Below are 21,980 nucleotides of genomic sequence, written 5' to 3'. Positions count from 1 at the left end.
TGCAAAGTAGAATTTTGCTATCAAGGAAAAAAGAGTAAAAGCAGGGAATTCCCTGGCAATCCAATGATTAGGATTCTGTGCTTCCACTGCAGAGGGCATGGGTTCTATCTCTGGTTAGGGAACTAAGATCCCGAAAGCTACAAGGTGCAGCCAAAAAAAAAAAAAAAGAGTGAAAGCAGAAGATGAAAAGAGATTTAGGAATTGATAATAAAAATTATAATAAATTATAATAATGATAATAGCTAATCTTAGTACAGACCTTAACGTTTAGGCACCATGCTAAAGCACTTTAAATGTACAAATTACATTTAATTGTCAACATACTACCACAAGGTACTATCCATTATTGAATCCATTTAAAAAATGAAGAAAACTGTGGATTAGAGAGACTAAATGACTTTGTAAAGGTCACACATCTTTTATTAAAGGAACAGGATTTGAAAGCAGGCTGACTTCAAAGCCCATATACCTATTATTTATATTGTTAGTAAAAGAAACAAATAAACAATAAAAGGCTAGAATCAAAAAGCTATCCTAAGAAAAAAAAAGAATAATTTATGGAAAAATAAAAGTGAGATACTATCCATAGGTAAAGCTAACAACCAATTAGGAATGTCTGTTTCAATTTTATTTTAAATAAGTGGATATTTAAATTTATTAGCCATTTTATAAAGTTACATGCATGTGATTTTAATGACCTAAAAAATACTTAATGCCTATGATAGTATATTTTTCAAATTAACACAGGCTTCTTCGATTTTTTAAACCTCTGATTTTTCATAAGTAGTCTGCCAAGGAGAATGATGTTAATTATACTTTAAATGAAAAAAATAAACCACTGTGAATGAATAACTGATATAACAAATGCTGTCATTTCATATTAGAAATGCTTAAGAAACTTAGAAATAATGTTTTAGTTTCATCAACAAATAAAAAATATGTATTATTTGAAATTTTGTCCTATTTACATTTATAAAACAGTTTAAAAAATCTGTTTCACACCTTATCTGTTCTGGAGTGCCTCCTGATGTCGCATTAGTTATCGCCCAAGCTGCTTCTTTCCTGGTGCGAAACTCTGCTTTCTGAAGAATCTCAATTAATACAGGAAAAATATTTGCATCTATAACACCCTGAGGAGAAAAAAATAATCATAATCAATGCAAATACTATTTTAAAAATATTAGGAAGTAGATGAATTTTGAAACTTGTTGGCTTTAAAATGACTTTTTGGAAACACCTTTGGAAATATTTTATTTCCAATCTTCCAACAAACTTTCACATACTTTCTTTTTAAGACTGGAGAATATATTAGCAGAATATAAATTTTAAAGATGATAAAGCACCAACATATGATTGATCAAAATGCATTAGTCATCACTGACTCAAGGAGCTTGATGGGACACTAATAAATCATTATTTAAAAGCTTTGAGAGGAAGATCATTGCCTAACTTATATTTAAGCCTAATAAAATTCAATCCCTTTTTAAAGACTAAACGTCAGGCACGGTACTAGAATGCCTACTACAAGTAAATGTTATTATTTTAAAGGAGGAAAGTCCAGTTTTTAAAACACTTTTCAAGAATCTTTTAAGAATCTTTTTTTAGTAACTCACTAAAAACAAATCACTGATAAAATGCTGACTTTCGCCCAAAATGACTCCTGAGATCTTCTTGTTTTTTCAGATCTGAAAGGTATTTACCTGAATCTGAGCTCTATTTCCAGCAGTGATGTTTGAAACAGTCCAGCAGGCTTCTTTTCTGATTGACTCCTTTGAGCTACTCAATAAGTGTAAGAGACAGGGTAATGCAGAGCAATTTAAAATTACCTAAAACAAACAACAACAACAAAAAATGGAAATAGAAAGTTTTTGGAGAAAAACTACACAAAAATATACTAATTATTTGGTACAGATGAACCGGTTTGCAGGGCAGAAATAGAGACACAGATGTAGAGAACAAACGTATGGCCACCAAGGGGGGAAAGCAGGGGGTGGTAGTGGTTGGGAGATTGGGATTGACACAGCTACACTAATATGTATAAAATAGATAACTAATAAGAAACTGCTGTATAAAAAATAAATAAAATTCAAAACTTCAAAGAAAAATACTATTTAGAAACACAAAAATCATTCTGCATTAAAAATCATTAACTGCATTGAGAAAAAAGAAAAAAGCAATTCCTCTCAAAGTAAAACTTAAGCACTTGCTGTCTTCTACCCTCCCAATTTGCCAAAAGTTGTTCAATGTTGGTGTAGTGAGGTGCCCTGCTCTCAATCCACTCATCTGCAAATAAAAGCAGCATATTCAGAGGTGTGTCCTTCAAGTTTACAAATACATGCACAGTTCGACTGATACAACTACTTGAAGAGAGATTTAGTGATTGGTCAGCAACCATCCTCTAAGTTTTGCCAAATGAAAAAAATATACAGGGAAAAATATATCTGTCTATCAACATATCTCAAACAGTCTGAAAGTATCTAATTCCATAACTGTTACGAAACCTTAATGTGTATAAGTCTGTTTGTTTCATTAAAATTTTTACTGTTCCATTTTCCATTTTCCTTTTCTAAGTAAGTATAGTCTGCTTTGTCTCTTTACATTCTTTATTCCATGGCAAGATTAATTATGTTCCATTTTCACAGTACCCACAATGATTTACATTAAGTTTACTTGGTTAAAAACATATGAAGCAGTGCACCGAAATTCTGCTCAAAACAGTGTATGTTTAGAAGTGCATTTTATTTTAAAGAGCTATTTTAAATTAATAACTATCAATTTCTAAAGATCTGTTTGATAACTAAGGTAAGTATCTAAATATGACCTTAAAATATTAAAACTGAAAGAATGTAGATTAGAATAAAAAGTTTACTTTATGATGGCAAACAAAGGAGGATTTAATGTTTCAGAGTTTAAGCTTCTGTCTTCAAGAAAGACCACCCCACATCTGAAGTCAATCTGACAACACACCTTTTTTTCTTGACACCTCACCATCCTCCAAGATAGGCAGACAAAGACACACACACACACACACACACACACACACACACACACACACACACACACACAGAGTTAGTTACCAATCTGGAAATGTTTCCTTGCTATCATTCCTTCCATTCTCATAATCAGTCTTCAATTTACTATAAAAGGCCCTTCCATTTCCAACCCCACTTTTAACCTATTTATAACCAATCACCATCTCACTAGCAGTTTCTTTACCAGTCAAGTTTCACGCTTCTTAAACATAACTCACACGTCTGTCTCTGTACCTACAGTCACATGAATTTCTTCTAGTCTGCTGAAATTCTTCTCCACTTTTAAGATTTAGCTTTAGTTCCAACTCCTTTATGGAATCTACAGAGTTCTCAGCACACGGATCTCTTTTTTAAATTTTTATACTATTTACTGACAAATCAGTTCTCAGCAAACATACTACCTCAGGTAATTTGCTTTGTTTCAATATATATTTTCTCCTCAATTGAACTGTAAACCCCTCAAGAGCTGAACTCCTATCTTGTACTTCTTTACATCAATATAGGTCTAGGATAGTGCTTTCAGATAGAGGTATCTGAGATGGATTGCTTACTATCAAAAATATGCTTACTGTCACATTGTAGATGCCTGCATAATTATGGTAATGATAACATCTTGATTAATATGTAATCAAGTGGTATGAAACATGATAAACTTCTTAAAGTTCATTATGTCACCAGTTCATCACATTAAAGTCTGAACTCACCTGTGTTTGTATATCATCACCAGTCACAATATTACCAACTGCTCTTAATGCAGGTGATACAACTTTATAATCATTGTGCCTAAAAGTAATAAAAATATGAACTTACATACTATACTAAAATTTAAAGAAAATTTGCAAAAATTGTACAGAAAATTCTTGCATACTCTCTACCCAGAGATCCCATTCAAGTTTCACTAATTATCTCAGTAATATTCCTATAACAAAGAATCTAACCCAGAATCACGTGTTGCACCCATGTCTCTCTAGCCTCTTTCAACTCAAAACAGTTCCTTAGTTTTCCCTTTGACAATCACAAGCTAGTTATTTGGGAGTTTTTTTGTTCAGTGATTAAGACCAAGTTATATGCTTTTGGCTGAGGTCACAAAAACTATACAGTCTTTTCATTACATAGTATTGGATGGCATATGGTATCTATTTTGTCCAGTATAGTGGCACTGGCCTCTGGTCACTTAAGATGGTGTCTCCCAGATTTCTTCACTTTAACACTACTGTTTTTCCCTTTATAATTGTTTTGTGAAGAAATACTACTTTTAGACTATGTAAAATCCCATTCCTTAACCTACTTTCACCATAAGTTTTAGCATATCTTGATATTTATTGTCTGAATTATTAATAATTATTAGTATTGTTGCTCATGATGATTTTCTAATGCTATCACTTCAACTATGTGTCTTTTCTATCTATTGATCTATCTACTTATTTTAGTGTGGACTCATGGATTCCTATTTTATTCAATAAGTTATGTTACTACAATTTATTTCAATGCTCAAATCATCCCAGGTTTAAGCAGTAGGAGTCCCTTCAAGTGGACTTCTGTGGGCTTTTGACATTTCTCTATTCTTTGAGTACTCATTACTTTCTGGGTTCATCTTATTTTTTTCTCAGTCCCAGCCCTGGAGTTAGTCATTTCTTCAAGAACCTGTTAACTCTATGTGGTGGAGAATAGTGTTTAAAAACCAAGATTTATGCATTTGGTGTGCTCATCTTGTTAGTACAGATGTGTCACTGCTCTCAGGCCCCTAAGAGGACACATAACATATATACACATATATTTACATATACATTTTTTTCTATATCTATCTTTTTATGATGAAAGCCATGAGTTCACACTGATACCTCTATTTCAGATCTAATAACACAAGATTATTTTGGCTTTTCTCCTTTTCATATGTATATCTCCATTTTCTAAGAATAAGAAGCTGGCTTCCATGATCATAATCTCTCTATATATGACCAGTCTTCTGATCCAGCTAAGCTGCTATCCTATCCCATAGTGTGTTGGCTCCAACCCCTGTTCCAGCCTGCTTACCTGCTCTGCTCTAGTGGGTGCCATCCTTAACCTGGGTCCTGATCTGATCCCCCTGTTGGATCTGCCTTCCCATCCTCCTCAGATGCTGTCCTCAAGCTAGGGCTACAACCCCTTATCGAACCTCTCTTTTTCTACCATCTACCTTGTTTAGGCCTACCTAATGGTTTTCTGACAAAAGAAGAAAGGATGAAAGATTATACACTTTTTTAAAAGAAGAGGATGAGGAAACTACAATATCTTTCTAAAACAAGTTTTCTTACAACTTTTTAACTTCTTTGTAAAGCAAATCTGTTCTTTTTAAAGAAGGTAGCAATAACAGCCCAGCAAAAAGAAACATGATCTTTAATACAAGTGAAATACTAAATGCTTTTCACTGCACGGACTTATACACAAATTAATTACTGTAATGAACAATTAACTAGATTATTGGTTCTGTGAGAGCAGGAACTGTATTCCATATATCACTAATACATTGCACAAAACTAGCAGGTAATAGGCATTTCATAAATACTTGTTGAATTAAGTCCCGCCCATTCCTGAAGAGATTAGTAAAACTAGTAAAATTCATTAACAAACTGATTAGTTCCAAATAGAGGATATAAGAACTAAGTTTAAGGGTCAAATTCTCAGTATTATAGCTATTCTGCAGAGTGGACTTGGTAGCTTTTCAATCTTTCCTGAAGATAGTGATTCTTGAGATGTTTAGAAGGCCATTACTCTAACTGCTAAACTTAAAACACAATCATACACTTATTAACCATAAATTATAGTTACATCAAAAGTTCCACCAATCTTCGACAGACTCCAGAATCAATGACAGCTTGAATTTTATCATTGGATCCATCGGAGAGATAAGAAAGGGCCCAACACACATCTGCTAATACATCTGGGTCACTGCTAAACAACAATCGTGACAGGACATTTAAGCAAGGTGAAACCTGGAAGGGAAGAAAGAGCCAGTATTTAAAATTTTTCTCTATCTAAAACAAAGTTTCTTTAGGAAAATTGTTTCTACTCTGTTTAAAATGAAAATTTAATGCTACAAAAATACCAGAGAAACTAAGACATTCTATTGTTTTAAAATTATGATCATGAAAACTATATATAAATATGAAACTGATTACGATTCCTATTTATCTTATATTGAATAAGATATGTGGTAATTTAAAGTTCTTAAAAATAATTAAATACTTATTTGGGATGCCCTGTCTATGTCCAAATCATACACACACACCCTCAATGATTTAAAAAACAAAGTCCTACAGAGTTCTAGTTTTAAGAAAGTAAAATAAAAGCATTTGTTTCTGGCTTCTCAGAAACAAGGAAAAGAAAAAATAGCAATACAAATCTCATCTTTGAGGAGTCCAGTAGACATTTATACCTGACCACAACTGGTGAACTACAGAAACTGAATTTTGGGGTATCAAGCATAGAGGAGGTTGAAATTAAACACTGGATTGGAAACTATAGAGATTAAGTAAAAGTTACATACTGATTGAATTGAAAACTTCCAGCCCTCTTGCAATTCCCAGCTCCCAGATCTCCAGTGGTATTACCTAGTCAACCCAATCTACCCACCTTCCAATAGGAGAGTGGAAAATCTGTCTCTAGAGAAACAAAACGGTTTTAGAAAACATACTGAAATTTTGAGTTCCTCATAGAAAATATGGTTTTGCTGCCCAATTATCCTACAATGAAGCCCATAAGATAACAAGCCTGTACACCCATCTTCCAATCAGCTTTTTAGTGCCTGCCTCCTGAGTATTTCCAGCGTGTCAAGGATCACCAGATATATGAGGAGAGCCTCCAGTAGGAAAGAGATCAAGACAAACAAACAATAAACAAAACAAAAATGTAGACAGACATCAGAAAAAAGAAAACTTCCAAAATTATAAATCCACAGATAAGAACATTTGCTGAAACCATAAAAGAACAAAATTCTACATGAAGATGAGCAATCAAAGAACAAACAAAATTATTGTTGAGAATATAAAATATGATTGTGGAAATAAAATTTCAAAAAAATCTGAATGATAAAGGAATCTGTCTCATAGAAAATCACAGAAAATTTACTTAACAAAAGTCTTAAGCCCTATTAATGTGATATTACACTGTAAGTTTGGAATATGTAAGTAAACAAAAAAGACCAAGATTCCTAACTCTAAAGAGTTTACATTTTAGAGGAAGATTTTTTTTTAAGTTAATATAAATAATAAACACATATTATGTTAAAAGGTGTTAAAAAATGAGAGTAAAATGTGGGGGTCTGTGGCTGGGGGATAGTGATAGATTACACTAAATACAGTAGTTAGGGTAGAGCTCATGGAACAGGTAACTTCTAAGCAAAGACTTAAAGAAGAGGGAATTAGGTAGATATTAAGCAGTGTTGTAGGGCAGTGGCTCTCAAAGTGTGGTCCATGGACCCCCTTGAAAACTTTAGGGGGTCTTTAATGCCAAAACTATTTTCATAATTATACTAACACATAATTGGCCTTTTTCATTTTGTTGACATTTGCATGAAAAATATAAAAGAAATGGTGGGTGTCATACAGAGTGAAGTAAGTCAGAAAGAGAAAAACAAATACCGTATGCTAACACATATACATGGAATCTAAAAAAAAAAAAAAAAGGTTCTGATGAACCTAGGGGCAGGACAGGAATAAACATCCAGAGGTAGAGAGTGGACTTGAGGACACGGGGAGGGGGAAGGGTAAGCTGGGAAGAAGGGAAAAAGTAGCACTGACATATATACACTACCAAATGTAAAACAGATAGCTAGTGGGAAGCAGCTGCATAGCACAGGGAGATCGGCTAGGTGCTTTGTGACCACCTAGAGGGGTGGGATAGGGAAGGTGGGAGGGAGGCACAAGAAAGAGGGGATATATGTATACATATAACTGATTCACTTTGTTATACAGCAGAAACTAACGCACATTGTAAAGCAATTATACTCCAATAAAGACATTAAAAAAAAAAAGAAAGAAACGGTGGGTAAAACTATCAGCACATTTGCACAAATCAAAGCAGTGATACCAAAATGTACCACAGATCTTTCTATTCTTCATGTCCACACACTTGTAGTTAAAAGTGGGGAGGAAGAATAACCTTGAAGCAGTAAAAATTACTAATTTTATTAAATCTCAACCCTTGAATATATGTCTTCTGAATATATTGAGATAAAATGGGGAATACACATAGAACACTTCTGCATATCAAAAAAGTAAGATGGTGATCCCCAGGAAAAACACTCATTTGAGTTACAAGCTGAATTAGCTATTTTTTCCCATGGGAATATCATTTTTACTTAAAAGACTGTTAATCGTTACTCAGTCTTAGATATTTGGCAGACATTTTTTTTTGGAAAATAAAGTGAGCCTTTCCATTGTATATCTTTTGATTTTATGTATGTGCAAATATTGTCTAGTCAATAAAAAAAGTAATTACTAAAAAAAGAGTAAAGTCCCTTTAATCTCTAAAACTCTATAATAAGGAGACTTAAAAGTTTATGTAGACAGATTCCTTAATTTTTGTATTTTACAAATACCTTACTAAAGTTTGGAGGAGGATTTTTGCCTCTACATAAATTTGAGAGGGCCCATACTGCATTTCTGGTTGTTGTAAGTCTGTTTGAATTTGTTAATAACCTGCCAAGAAAAAGAAAAAAGGAATTGTCACTTTACATTCATTTTTCCTCTTTAGCTGTTTTCTACTATCATAACATAAAAATTCTTAATATATTTTAGAAGGAATTCAAACCGACCTGGTAAAATAGGAAAAGGAATTTTTAAAAATTCATTATATTTCCAGAAACAAAAATAAACATATCACAGCTCTATTTTGAAAATTTTAAAAATATGACCTGAATGGATTCTTATAAGATATAAAACATGTTCAAAATAAAGAGTGCTATGGTAAACTGACTTATTAATTTCTATATATTTTAAAAAGAGTATATTATTAGATTACTTTTTTTAACCGTGAAAATAATACACTACACAAATTCATGAAGTAAGAACTACAGAGTCAAAGTGAATGAAGATCAGCTGTTGAGAAGAGATAGTTTGTTTTCTTCTGTTTTGTTTTAAACAGATTGCCTATCTTAGTATTTTCATCTGCAACCTGCTATCAACCTGCTAGAAGTACAGAGAACCTAGCTTTAAAAAAAATTCTTGTTCTGGAGTGACTTCAGCAAAAATGGTAGAGAAGGGAACTCTGGGGGCCTATCCTTCCCCAAAACACCAAAAAAATTTTGCAAACTCTGTCAGAATCAACTTTATCAGAACTCTCCAAGAAAGTAAAAGTTCACAATAAGCAAGTAAACTTTTAATCAGGAAGGGGCTGAAATGTGGTAGGAGAGCTTTCTGGCAATATAACTTGCCTTTGCCCAATACCCTCCCCAGCCTGGAAGCAGCCTTGAAGACAAAAGCTGGAGTTCCCACTGTGAGTTCTGGTTCCAAAAGGGGCTATGGAGACTTGTTTCCAAGGAATTGTGTTTCTCTGTTTTGACCTGTCTGGGTACTCCCTGAAGGACCAATGAAGGGCTTGCCTTTGTTTTGCCTAACCAGGAACTCTCTCATTAAGATGAATGTCTGATTTGTCATCAAAAACCATGGAGGACAGAAGGCAATAATATATTTGAAGGGCTGAAAGAAAACTGTCAAAGAAGAATTCTATATCCAGCAAAATTACACTTCAAAAATGAAGGAACAACAAAAGCTGAGGAAATTCCATCACTAGTAGATCTGCTTTATAAGAATAACTATAATACCTAAAATGTCCTGAAATAAAAGGACAATAAATAATGACTCAAGGCCATATGAAGAAATAACATAACTAAAAATAACTACACAGGTAAATGTAAAAGGCAGTATTATTTTATTTTTGGTTCATAATTTCTCTTTTTTCTATGATTTAAAAGATACATACATAGAGCAATAATTACAAATCTATGCTAACAGGCACACAATGTTTAATAATGTAGCTTGTGACAACAGTAACTTATTGTACGACAGAGATGTAAAGGAACAGAGTTTTTGTATAATATTGAGACTAAATTGGTATAAATTCAAAGTTGTTGTTAGTTTAAGATGTTAGTTGTACTCCTTAGATTAACCATTAAGAATATAACTAAAAAATATACTAAGAAAGAAATGAGAAGTAAATCAATACAGTATATTACCAAAAAAAAGAAAAATCAATTAAACACAAAAGAAGGCAAGAAGGAAGGAACTGAGGAACAAAAAAAGATTTAAGCCATAAGACACATAGAAAACAACAAAATGGTAGAAGTACTTCCCCATCAGTATTTACACTGAATGTAAATGGACTAAACTCTTGACTTAGAATTAAAAGGCAATGACTGGCAGCATGCATTTAAAAAAAACAGAAATAAACAAAAACAATTCATGAACCATCTGTAATGCACTCACAAGACACTCCTTTTATTTATTTATTTATTTTAATTTTTGTGTGTGTGTGTGGTACGCGGGCCTCTCACTGTTGTGGCCTATCCCGCTGCAGAGCACAGGCTCTGGACTCGCAGGCTCAGCGGCCATGGCTCACGGGCCCAGCCGCTCCGCGGCATGTGGGATCTTCCCGGACTGGGACACGAACGTGTGTCCCCCACATCAGCAGGTGGACTCTCAACCACTGCACCACCAGGGAAGCCCAAGACACTCATTTTAGATTCAAAGATACAAACAGGTTGAAAGTGAAAGGGTGGCAGAAACATTCCATGCAAGTAATAATCCAAAGAGAGCCAGGGGAGCTATACTAGCATGAGAAAAATGGATTTAAGTCAAAAATTGTTTAAGAGATAAAGAAGAACATTATATATTGATAAGAATGACAATCCATCATGAAGTTATAACACATAGCAACAGAGCAAGCATACAAAGCAAAAATTGACAGAATTGAAGGGAGAAATAGACAGCTATAGAATCATTGTTAAAAACCTCAATATAGGGCTTCCCCAGTGGTGCAGTGGTACACTCCATGTTAGATCACAAAGCAAATCTGATATATTTGCAAAGATTGAAATCATATAGAGCACAACGAAATGAAACAAAAAATCACTAAAAGAAGGAAAATTGGAAAATGCACAAATATGCGGAAATTAAGTAAAATACTCTTACACAACCAATGGGTCAAAAAAACTTCCAAGGAAATTAGGAAATACTTCGAAATAAATGAAAATGAAAACCCAACATGCTAAAACCTACAGAATGCAGTGAAAGCTCAGAGGAAAAATTATAGCTGAAAACACCTACATGAAAAAAGAAGATCTCAAAAAAATATAACATAAACCTTCATCTTAATTAAGAAACTAAAAAAATTAGAGCAAACAAAACCCCAAGCTAGCAGAAGGAAGGCAATAATAAAGAGCAGAAATAAATGAAATAGAGAAGAGAAAAACACTAGAGAAAATGAACTAAATCAAAAGTTGATTCTTTGAAAGAAAAATCAACAAAATAAACAAACTTTTACCTAGACTGACAAAGAAAAAAAGACTTAAATTAGGAATGAAAGTGGGGATATTACTACTTATCTTTCGGAAATACAAATAATTATAAGAGAATACTATGAACAATTGTAAGCCAACAAACTGGATAACCTAGAAGAAATGAACAATTTCTCAGAAACACATAAACTACCATGACTCAAGATGAAACAGAAAATCTAAATAGATACATAACAATAAAAGATACTGAACCAGTAATCAAAAACTTTCCAATAAAGAAAAGTCCAGCACAAGACAGCTTCACTGGTAAGTTCTACTAAACATTAAAGAAATCCTTCTCAAACTCCTCCAGGAAATAGAAGAGAACATTCCTACCATTTTCTTTTTTACATCTTTATTGGAGTATAACTGCTTTACAATGGTGTGTTAGTTTCTGCTTTATAACAAAGTGAATCAGTTATACATATATATATGTTCCCATATCTCTTCCCTCTTCCGTCTCCCTCCCTCCCACCCTCCCTATTCCACCCCTCTAGGTGGTCACAAACCACCAAGCTGATCTCCCTGTGCTATGCAGCTGCTTCCCACTAGCTTATCTTTTACATTTGGTAGTGTATATATGTCCATGCCACTCCCTTGCTTTGTCACAGCTTACCCTTCCCCCTCCCCATATCCTCAAGTTCATTCTCTAGTAGGTCTCTGTCTTTATTCCTGTCTTACCCCTAGGTTCTTCATGACATTTATTTCCTTAAATTCCATATATATGTGTTAGCATATGGTATTTGTCTTCCTCTTTCTGACTTACTTCACTCTGTATGACAGACTCTAGGTCCATCCACCTCATTACAAATAGCTCAGTTTTGTTTCTTTTTATGGGTGAATAATATTCCATTGTATATATGTGCCACATCTTCTTTATCCATTCATCTGAAGATGTACACTTAGGTTGTTTTCATCTCCTGGCTATTGTAAATAGAGACACAATAAACATTTTGGTACATGACTCTTTTTGAATTATGGTTTTCTCAGGGTATATGCCCAGTAGTGGGATTGCTGGGTCATATGGTAGTTCTATTTGTAGTTTTTTAAGGAACCTCCATACTGTTCTCCATAGTGGCTGTACCAATTCACATTCCCACCAGCAGTGCAAGAGTGTTCCCTTTTCTCCACACCCTCTCCAGCATTTATTGTTTCTAGATTTTTTGATGATGGCCATTCTGACTGGTGGGATATGATATCTCATTGTAGTTTTGATTTCCATTTCTCTAATGATTAATGATGTTGAGCATTCTTTCATGTGTTTGTTGGCAGTCTGTATATCTTCTTTGGAGAAATGTCTATTTATGTCTTCTGCCCATTTCTGGATTGGGTTGTTCGTTTTTCTGTTATTGAGCTGCATGAGCTGCTTGTAAATTTTAGAGATTAATCCTTTGTCACTTGCTTCATTTGCAAATATTTTCTCCCATTCTGAGGGCTGTCTTCTGGTCTTGTTTATGATTTCCTTTGCTGTGCAAAGCTTTTAAGTTTCATTAGGTCCCATTTGTTTATTTTTGTTTTTATTTCCATTTCTCTAGGAGGTGTGTCAAAAAGGATCTTGCTGTGGTTTATGTCATAGAGTGTTCTGCCTATGTTTTCCTCTAAGAGTTTGGTAGTTTCTGGCCTTACATTTAGGTCTTTAATCCATTTTGATCTTATTTTTGTGTATGGTGTTAGGGAGTGATCTAATCTCATACTTTTACATGTACCTGTCCAATTTTCCCAGCACCACTTATTGAAGAGGCTGTCCTTTCTCCACTGTACATTCCTGCCTCCTTTATCAAAGATGAGGTGACCATATGTGCGTGGGTTTATCTCTGGGCTTTCTATCCTGTTCCATTAATCTATATTTCTGTTTTTGTGCCAGTACCATACTGTCTTGATTATTGTAGCTTTGTAGTATAGTCTGAAGTCTGGGAGCCTGATTCCTCCAGCTCCGTTTTTCTTTCTCAAAATTGCTTTGCCTATTCGGGGTCTTTTGTGTTTCCATACAAACTGTGAAATTGGAGGACGATGTTGGCTGTGGGTTTGTCATATATGGCCTTTATTATGTTGAGTAAAGTTCCCTCTATGTGTACTTTCTGCAGGGTTTTTATCATAAATGGGTGTTGAATTTTGTTGAACGCTTTCTCTGCATCTATTGAGATGACCATATGGTTTTTCTCCTTCAATTTCTTAATATGGTGTATCACATTGATTGATTTGTGTATATTGAAGAATCTTTGCATTCCTGGAATAAACCCCACTTGATCATGGTGTATGATCCTTTTAATGTGCTGTTGGATTCTGTTTCCTACTCTTTTGTTGAAGATTTTTGCATCTATGTTCATCAGTGATATTGGTCTGTAGTTTCCTTTCTATGTGACATCCTTGTCTGGTTTTGGTATCAGGGTGATGGTGGCCTCGTAGAATGAGTTTGGGAGTGTTCCTCACTCTGCTATATTTTGGAAGAGTTTGAGAAGGATAAGTCTTAGCTCTTCTCTAAATGTTTGATAGAATTCGCCTGTGAAGCCATCTGGTTCTAGGCTTTTGTTTGTTGGAAGATTTTTAATCACAGTTTCAATTTCAGTGCTTGTGATTGGTTGGTTCATATTTTCTATTTCTTCCTTATTCAGTCTTGGCAGGTTGTGCATTTCTAAGAATTTGTCCATTTCTTCCAGGGTGTCCATCTTATTGGCATAGAGTTGCTTGTAGTAATCTCTCATGATCTTTTGTATTTCTGCAGTGTCAGTTGTTACTTCTCCTTTTTCATTTCTAATTCTATTGATTTGAGTCTTCTCCCTTCTTTTCTTGATGAGTCTGGCTAATGGTTTATCAATTTTGTTTATCTTCTCAAAGAACCAGCTTTTAGTTTTATTGATCTTTGCTATTGTTTCCTTCATTTCTTTTTCATTTATTTCTGATCTGATTTTTATGATTTCTTTCCTTCTGCTAACGTTGGGGGTTTTTTGTTCTTCTTTCTCTAATTGCTTTAGGTGCAAGGTTAGGTAGTTTATTCGAGATGTTTCCTGTTTCTTAAGGTAGGATTGTATTGCTATAAACTTCCCTCTTAGAACTGCTTTGGCTGCATCCAAAAGGTTTTGGGTCATTGTGTCTCCATTGTCATTTGTTTCTAGGTATTTTTTGATTTCCTCTTTGATTTCTTCAGTGATCACTTTGTTATTCAGTAGTGTGTTGTTTAGCCTCCATGTGTTTGTATTTTTTACAGATCTTTTCCTATAATTTATATCTAGTCTCATAACATTGTGGTCAGAAAAGATACTTGATACAATTTCAATTTTCCTAAATTTACCAAGGTTTGCTTTGGGACCCAAGATATGATCTATCCTGGAGAATGTTCCATGAGCACTTGAGAAAAATGTGTATTCTGTTGTTTTTGGATGGAATGTCCTATAAATATCAATTAAGTCCATCTCGTTTAATGTATCATTTAAAGCTTGTGTTTCCTTATTTATTTTCATTTTGGATGATCTGTCCATTGGTGAAAGTGGGGCGTTAAAGTCCCCTACTGTGAATATGTTACTGTCAATTTCCCCTTTTATGGCTGTTAGTATTTGCCTTATGTATTGAGGTGCTCCTATGTTGAGTGCATAAATATTTACAATTGTTATGTCTTTTTCTTGGGTCAATACCTTGATCATTATGTAGTGTCCTTCTTTGTCTCTTCTAATAGTCTTTATTTTAAAGTCTATTTTGTCTGATATGAGAATTGCTACTCCAGCTTTCTTTTGGTTTCCATTTGCATGGAATATCTTTTTCCATCCCCTCACTTTCAGTCTGTACATGTCTCTAGGTCTGAAGTGGATCTCTTGTAGACAGCATATACATAGGTCTTGTTTTTGTATCCATTCAGCCAGTCTGTGTCTTTTGGTGGGAGCATTTAATCCATTTACATTTAAGGTAATTATCGATATGTATGTTCCTATTCCCATTTTCTTAATTGTTTTGGGTTTGCTATTGTAGGTCTTCCCTTCTCTTGTGTTTCTTGCCAAGAGAAGATCCTTTAGCATTTGTTGTAAAGCTGGTTTGGTGGTGCTGAACGCTCTCAGCTTTTGCTTGTCTGTAAAGGTTTTAATTTCTCCATCAAATCTGAATGAGTTCCTTGCTGGGTAGAGTAATCTTGGTTGTAGGTTTTTCTCCTTCATCACTTTAAATATGTCCTGCCAGTCCCTTCTGGCTTGCAGAGTTTCTGCTGAAAGATCAGCTGTTAACCTTATGGGGATTCAAGGGAATTATTTTTATTTGTTTTTCGCTTGCTGCTTTTAATATGTTTTCTTTGTATTTAATTTTTGACAGTTTGATTAATATGTGTCTTGGTGTGTTTCTCCTTGGATTTATCCTGTATGGGACTCTGTGCTTCCTGGACTTGATTAACTATTTCTTTTCCCATATTTGGGAAGTTTTCAACTATAATCTCTTCAATATTTTCTCAGTCCCTTTCTTTTTCTCTTCTTCTTCTGGAACCCCTATAATTCGAATGTTGGTGCGTTTAATGTTGTCCCAGAGGTCTCTGAGACCGTCCTCAGTTCTTTTCATTCTTTCTTCTTTATTCTGCTCTGCAGTAGTTATTTCCACTATTTTACCTTCCAGGTCACTTATCCGTTCTTCTGCCTCAGTTATTCTGCTATTGATCCCTTCTAGAGTATTTATAATTTCATTTATTGTGTTGTTCATTGTTGCCCGTTTCATCTTTAGTTCTTCCAGATTCTTGTTAAATGTTTCTTGCATTTTCTCTATTCTATTTCCAAGATTTTGGATCATCTTTACTATCATTATTCTGAATTCTTTTTCAGGTAGACTGCCTATTTCCTCTTCATTTGTTAGATTTGGTGGGGTTTTTTCTTGCTCCTTCACCTGCTGTGTGTTTTCCTGTCTTCTCATTTTGCTTATCTTACTGTGTTTGGGGTCTCCTTTTTGCAGGCTGCAGGTTCATAGTTCCCGTTGTTTTTCGTGTCTGTCCCCAGTGGCTAAGGTTGGTTCAGTGGGTTGTGTAGGCTTCCTGGTGGAGGGGACTAGTGCCTGTGTTCTGGTGGATGAGGCTGGATCTTGTCTTTCTGGTGGGCAGGTCCACGTCTGGTGTTGTGTTTTGGGGTGTCTGTGGACTTATTATGATTTTAGGCAGCCTCTCTGCTCATGGGTGGGGTTGTGGTCCTGTCTTGCTAGTTGTTTGTCATAGAGTGTCCAGCACTGTAGCTTGCTGGTCGTTGAGTGAAGCTGGTTGTTGGTGTTGAGATGGTGATCTCTGGGAGATTTTCGCCGTTTGATATTATGTGCAGCTGGGAGGTCTCTTGTGGACTAGTGTCCGGAAGTTGGCTCCCCCACCTCAGAGGCACAGCTCTGACTCCTGGCTGCAGCACCAAGGGCCTTTCATCCACACGGCTCAGAATAAAAGGGAGAAAAAGAAGGAAGGAAGGAAGGAAGGAGATAAAAGAAAATAAAGTAATTAAAATAAAAAAATATTAAGAAAAAAAATTTTTTTAAGTAAAAAAAACCAAAAACTGACGGATAGAACCCTAGGACAAATGGTGAAAGCAAAGCTATACAGACAAAATCTCACACAGAAGCATACACATACACACACTCACAAAAAGAGGAAAAGGGGAAAAAATAATAAATCTTGCTCTCAAAGTCCACCTCCTCAATTTGGGATCATTCGTTGTCTATTCATGTATTACACAGATGCAAGGTACATCAAGTTGATTGTGGGTATTTAATCCGCTGCTCCTGAGGCTGCTGGGAGAGATTTCCCTTTCTCTTCTTTGTTCGCACAGCTCCCGGGGTTCAGCTTTGGATTTAGCCCCACCTCTGCGTGTATGTCGCCAGAGGGCGTCTGTTCTTCGTTCATATAGGACGGGGTTAAAGGAGCCACTGGTTCGGTGGCTCCGGCTCACTGAGGCAGGGGGAGGGAGGGGTACAGAGTGCGGGGCGAGCCTGTGTTGGCAGAGGCCAGCGTGACGTTGCACCAGCCTGAGGCGCGCCGTGTGTTCTCCCGGGGAAGTTGTCCCTGGATCCCGGGACCCTGGCAGTGGCGGGCTTCACAGGCTCCTCAGAAGGGGGTTGTGGAGAGTGACCTGTGCTGGCACACAGGCTTCTTGGTGGCGGCAGCAGCCCCCTTAGCATCTCATGCCCATCTCTGGGGGTCCGCGCTGTTAGCCGCGGCTCGCACCCGTCTCTGGAACTCCTTCAAGCAGCACTCTTAATCCCCTCTCCTCGCGCACCAGGAAACAAAGAGGGAAGAAAGTCTCTTGCTTCTTTGGCAGGTCCGGACTTTTTCCCGGACTCCCTCCCCGCTAGCCGTGGTGCACTAACCCCTTCCGGCTGTGTTCACACCACCAGTCCTCTTCCTGCGCTCCGACCGAAGCCCGAGCCTCAGCTCACAACCCCGCCCGCCCCAGTGGATGAGCAGACAAGCCTCTCGGGCTGGTGAGTGCTGGTCGGCACCGATCCTCTGTGCGGAAATCTCTCCACTTTGTCCTCTGCACCCCTGTGGCTGTGCTCTCCTCTGCGGCTCCGAAGCTTCCCCCCTCCTCCACCCACTGTCTCCGCCCGCAAAGGGACTTCTAGTGTGTGGAAACCTTTCCTCCTTCACGGCTCCCTCCCACTGGTGCAGGTCCTGTCCCTATTCTTTTGCCTCTGTTTATTCTTCTTTCTTTTGCCCTACTCAGGTACGTGGGGAGTTTCTTGCCTTTTGGGAGGTCTGAGGTCTTCTGCCAGTGTTCAGTAGGTGTTCTGTAGGAGTTGTTCCACGTGTAGATGTATTTCTGATGTATCTGTGGAGAGGAAGGTGATCTCCACGTGTTAGTCTTCCACCATCTTTCCCCGGCCTGCCGTCTCCACAACTGTCGCAGCTTTGGCCGCTGGGGCCCCTCCAGATCCGGCAGCCTCAGTGAGGCCGCCCTCCCCTCGGGCTCCGGGGCAGTTCTGTGACAGTGGAGGAAAGAGACACCAAGCTGCGAGTTCCAGCTGTGCCCTACCTTGTTTTATGAGGCCAGCATTACCCTGATATCAAAGCCAAAGACACCACAAGTATGTATGTATATTCCTAGTAGATACGAAAGATCTTTAACACAATTCTAGGAAACTGAATCCAGCAACATATTAGAAGGATTATACACTATGAACTAATGGGATTTATCCCAGGAATGCAAAGATGATCCAATGAACAATAGCAAACAATATAATACACCACAGTAATAGCATGAAGGAAAAAAACATGTGATGGTGTCAATTGACACAGAAAAAGCATTTAACAGATCCCAACACCTTTTCATGATAAAAACATTCAACAACCTAGGAATATAAGGAAACCACCTCAATGATAAAGGTTATTTATGAAAAACCCACAGCTAACATCATTCTCAATGGTGAAAGAGTGATAAAAAACAAGACAAAGATACCTGCTTTTACCACTTTTATGCAATGCTGTACTGGAAGCTCTAGCCAGAGCAATAAGGCAATAAAAATAAATAAAAGGCATCCAAATTGGAATGGAAGGATTATCACTATTCACAGGTGACATGACCTTATATATAGAAATCCAAAAAAATCCACAAAATAACAAATAGTGCTAATAAATGAATTCAACAATGGTGCAGGATACAAGATCAACACACAAAAATCAACTGTATTTCCATACATTGGGTACTGAACAAGTCAAAAAATCCAAGAAATAACTGCATCTAAAATTGCATCAAGGAGAATAAAATACTTAAAGATGAAATTTAACCAAGACCTGTACAATAAAAACTATGAAATATTGTTGAAGAAATTAATGAATACTTAATTATATTAAAAGATATCGCATGTTCACAGATGGAAGACTTGATTTTGTTACAACAGAAATACTCCACAAAGTGATGTGATATACAGCTTCAATGCAATCGCTATCAAAATGCCAATGGTATTTTTTAGAAATGGAAAAGTGAGGCATCAAATCTGCATGGAATTACAAGGAAACTTGAACAGCTAAAACAACATGGAAAAAAAATTTGAAGGTAAACTGAAGGACTCACACCTCCTGATTTCAAAACTTACCATAAAAGCTACAGTAATCAAAACAGTTACTGGCATAAGGACAGACGTACAGATCAATGGAACAGAATGTAAGAATCCAGAAATAAACTCACACATGGATGGTCAACTCATATCCACCAAGGGTGTCAAGACCATTCAATGAGGAAAGAACAGTCTCTTCAACCAATCATGCTGGAACAAGTGGATGTCCACATATACCTCATGTCATATTAAAAAAATAGCTCTAGATGGATCAAAAATGCAAATATAAGAGATAAAACTATAAAACTCTTATTAGAAGGAAACAAAAGGGTTTCATGACCCTAGATTTGGCAATGATTTCTTACAAATGACACCAAAAACATAAGCAACAAACGAAAAAAATAGACAAGTTGGACTTCATCAAAATTAAAAACTTTGTGAATCAAGGAAATTATCAAGAGTGAAAAGGCAACCCAGAGAATGCAAAAAATATTTAAAAATCATATACCTGACAAGAATCTATCCAGAATATATGAAGAATTCTTATAACTCAACAACAAAAAGACAAATAACTGAATTTAAAAATATGCAAAGGAGTTAGATATTTCTCCAAAGAAGATACACAAATAGCCAACAAATGTATGAAAACATGTTCAGTGTCATTAGGAAATGCAAATCAAAGCAAAATGAGATACCACCTCACATCCACTAGGATGGCTTAAATCAGAATAACAGACAAATGTTGGTGACAAAGTGGAGAAACTGGAACCCTCACACACTGCTGGTGGAAATGTAGAATGGTGCAGCTACTGTGGAAAAAGTTTGGTGGTTCCTGAAAAGTTAAAGATAGCGTTACTACATTACCCAGCAATTCCACCGGTAGGTAATATGTAAAAAGAATTGAAAACTGGTGTTCAAACAAAAACTTGTACACGAACATTCATAGGAGTACTATTCACAGTAGTCAAAAGGTGGGAATAATCCAAATGACCATCAACTGACGAATGTACCACAAAATGTGGTACATCCATACAATGGAATATTATTTAGCTATAAGAAGAACAAAGTATTGATACATGCTACCATATGAATGAACCCTGAAAACCATATGGTAAGTGAAAGAAGCCAGACACAAAAGGTCACACACTATAATGATTTCATTTATATGAAATATCCAGAATAGGTAAATACATAAAGACAGAAAGAAGATTAGTGATTTCCAAGGACTGAGGCACTGGAAAAAGGGGATGTGACTGCTTAATGGGTATTGGGGTTTTGTCTGGGGTGATAAAAAGTTCTAGAACTAGATAGTGGTTATGATTGCAAAACACTATGAATGTACTTACTGGCAGTAAATTGTATACTTTAAAATGGCAAATTTTATACTGTGTATATTTTATCACACACACAAAAAGTATGTTCTAAAGGTTTTCCTATAAACAGTCTTTGAAGCCTCCTAAAACCATAACTCATTTAGAAATAAATTAGTTACACTGATTTTCTATATCAGGGGTTGACAAACTTTTTCAGTAAATACTTTTGGCTTCACAGGCCTTTCTCTGTTGCAACTATGAACTCTGTTGATGTAGCATGAAAGCAACTATAGACATTAAGTAAGCAAACTGATGTGACTGTGTTCCAATAAAATTTAATTTTCAAAAACAGGGGACAGGCCAAATTTGGCCTGAACACTGTAGTTGGCCAAGCTGTGATGTATACTATTTTTCTTCACTTGTATTAATGGGATTATTATGAGAAACTGCAAATCTTTTCTTGTCCAGATTTGCTGTATTATAAATTAAAGTTGAATTAAATTAAAACAACAAAGCTATATCAGTATAGAATGTCCATAGACGCAAAAGGCTTATATTTACTGAGAATAAAACAAATTGAAACTCCCCAAGGCAGAATTGATAAAACCATATTATATTAATAGAAATTTTATGTATACTTAAGCATTAGCTAAATGTGAATTTTAGTGTGAACTACAGATTATCCATCATCTTTTTTAAGTTAATACCATTTTTCCTTTTGACCAACTACAGTGAGAACATCTGGCAGCTAACTTGACATTACTTCCTTTTTACGACCTTTCTCAATTTTTTAATGAACCTTTGAAACTTTCTAAACCTACTCTTTTTCTGAATTTATTATGTTTATAACCAGGACTACATAGCTGGGTACTATTTGTCATTAGTTTTTTTTTTTTAGTTTGGTTTCTTTATTCATAATTAAAAGCTCCTTAGAACATTTAAAGGGATTAGAACTAATAAATACTTACTGCTTAATAAACCATTACCAACTTGAGATATTAACAAATAATAAAATGACCTAGAGACAGAGAGCAAAAGTGAAAAGAGAAACAAAGTGCTCACAGTTAATCTACAAACCATATAATCAGGCCAAAAAAGTCTCAAATTGAA

At 35.8% G+C, this 21,980-nt stretch overlaps 1 protein-coding gene across 2 annotated transcripts in view; it reads right to left on the bottom strand.

Annotated features, from left to right (window-relative positions):
* The window catches only part of KPNA5 (karyopherin subunit alpha 5), a 49,085-nt gene that overhangs the window by 10,390 nt on the left and 16,715 nt on the right, over positions 1–21,980 (bottom strand). For both annotated transcript variants that reach the window (XM_060283564.1, XM_030853613.2), the window contains 5 exons: positions 8,611–8,710; positions 5,841–6,004; positions 3,737–3,815; positions 1,701–1,826; positions 1,003–1,130 (listed from right to left, as the gene is read on the bottom strand). In XM_060283564.1, coding sequence (XP_060139547.1) covers positions 1,003–1,130; positions 1,701–1,826; positions 3,737–3,815; positions 5,841–6,004; positions 8,611–8,710 — 597 coding nt within the window. The remainder of the gene's footprint in view (positions 1–1,002; positions 1,131–1,700; positions 1,827–3,736; positions 3,816–5,840; positions 6,005–8,610; positions 8,711–21,980) is intronic.

Source organism: Globicephala melas, chromosome 14 (genome assembly GCF_963455315.2).
Source record: "Globicephala melas chromosome 14, mGloMel1.2, whole genome shotgun sequence".
NCBI lineage: Eukaryota > Metazoa > Chordata > Mammalia > Artiodactyla > Delphinidae > Globicephala > Globicephala melas.
Note: the sequence above shows the minus strand (reverse complement) of the source record. Positions and strands in the feature narration are given on the sequence as shown.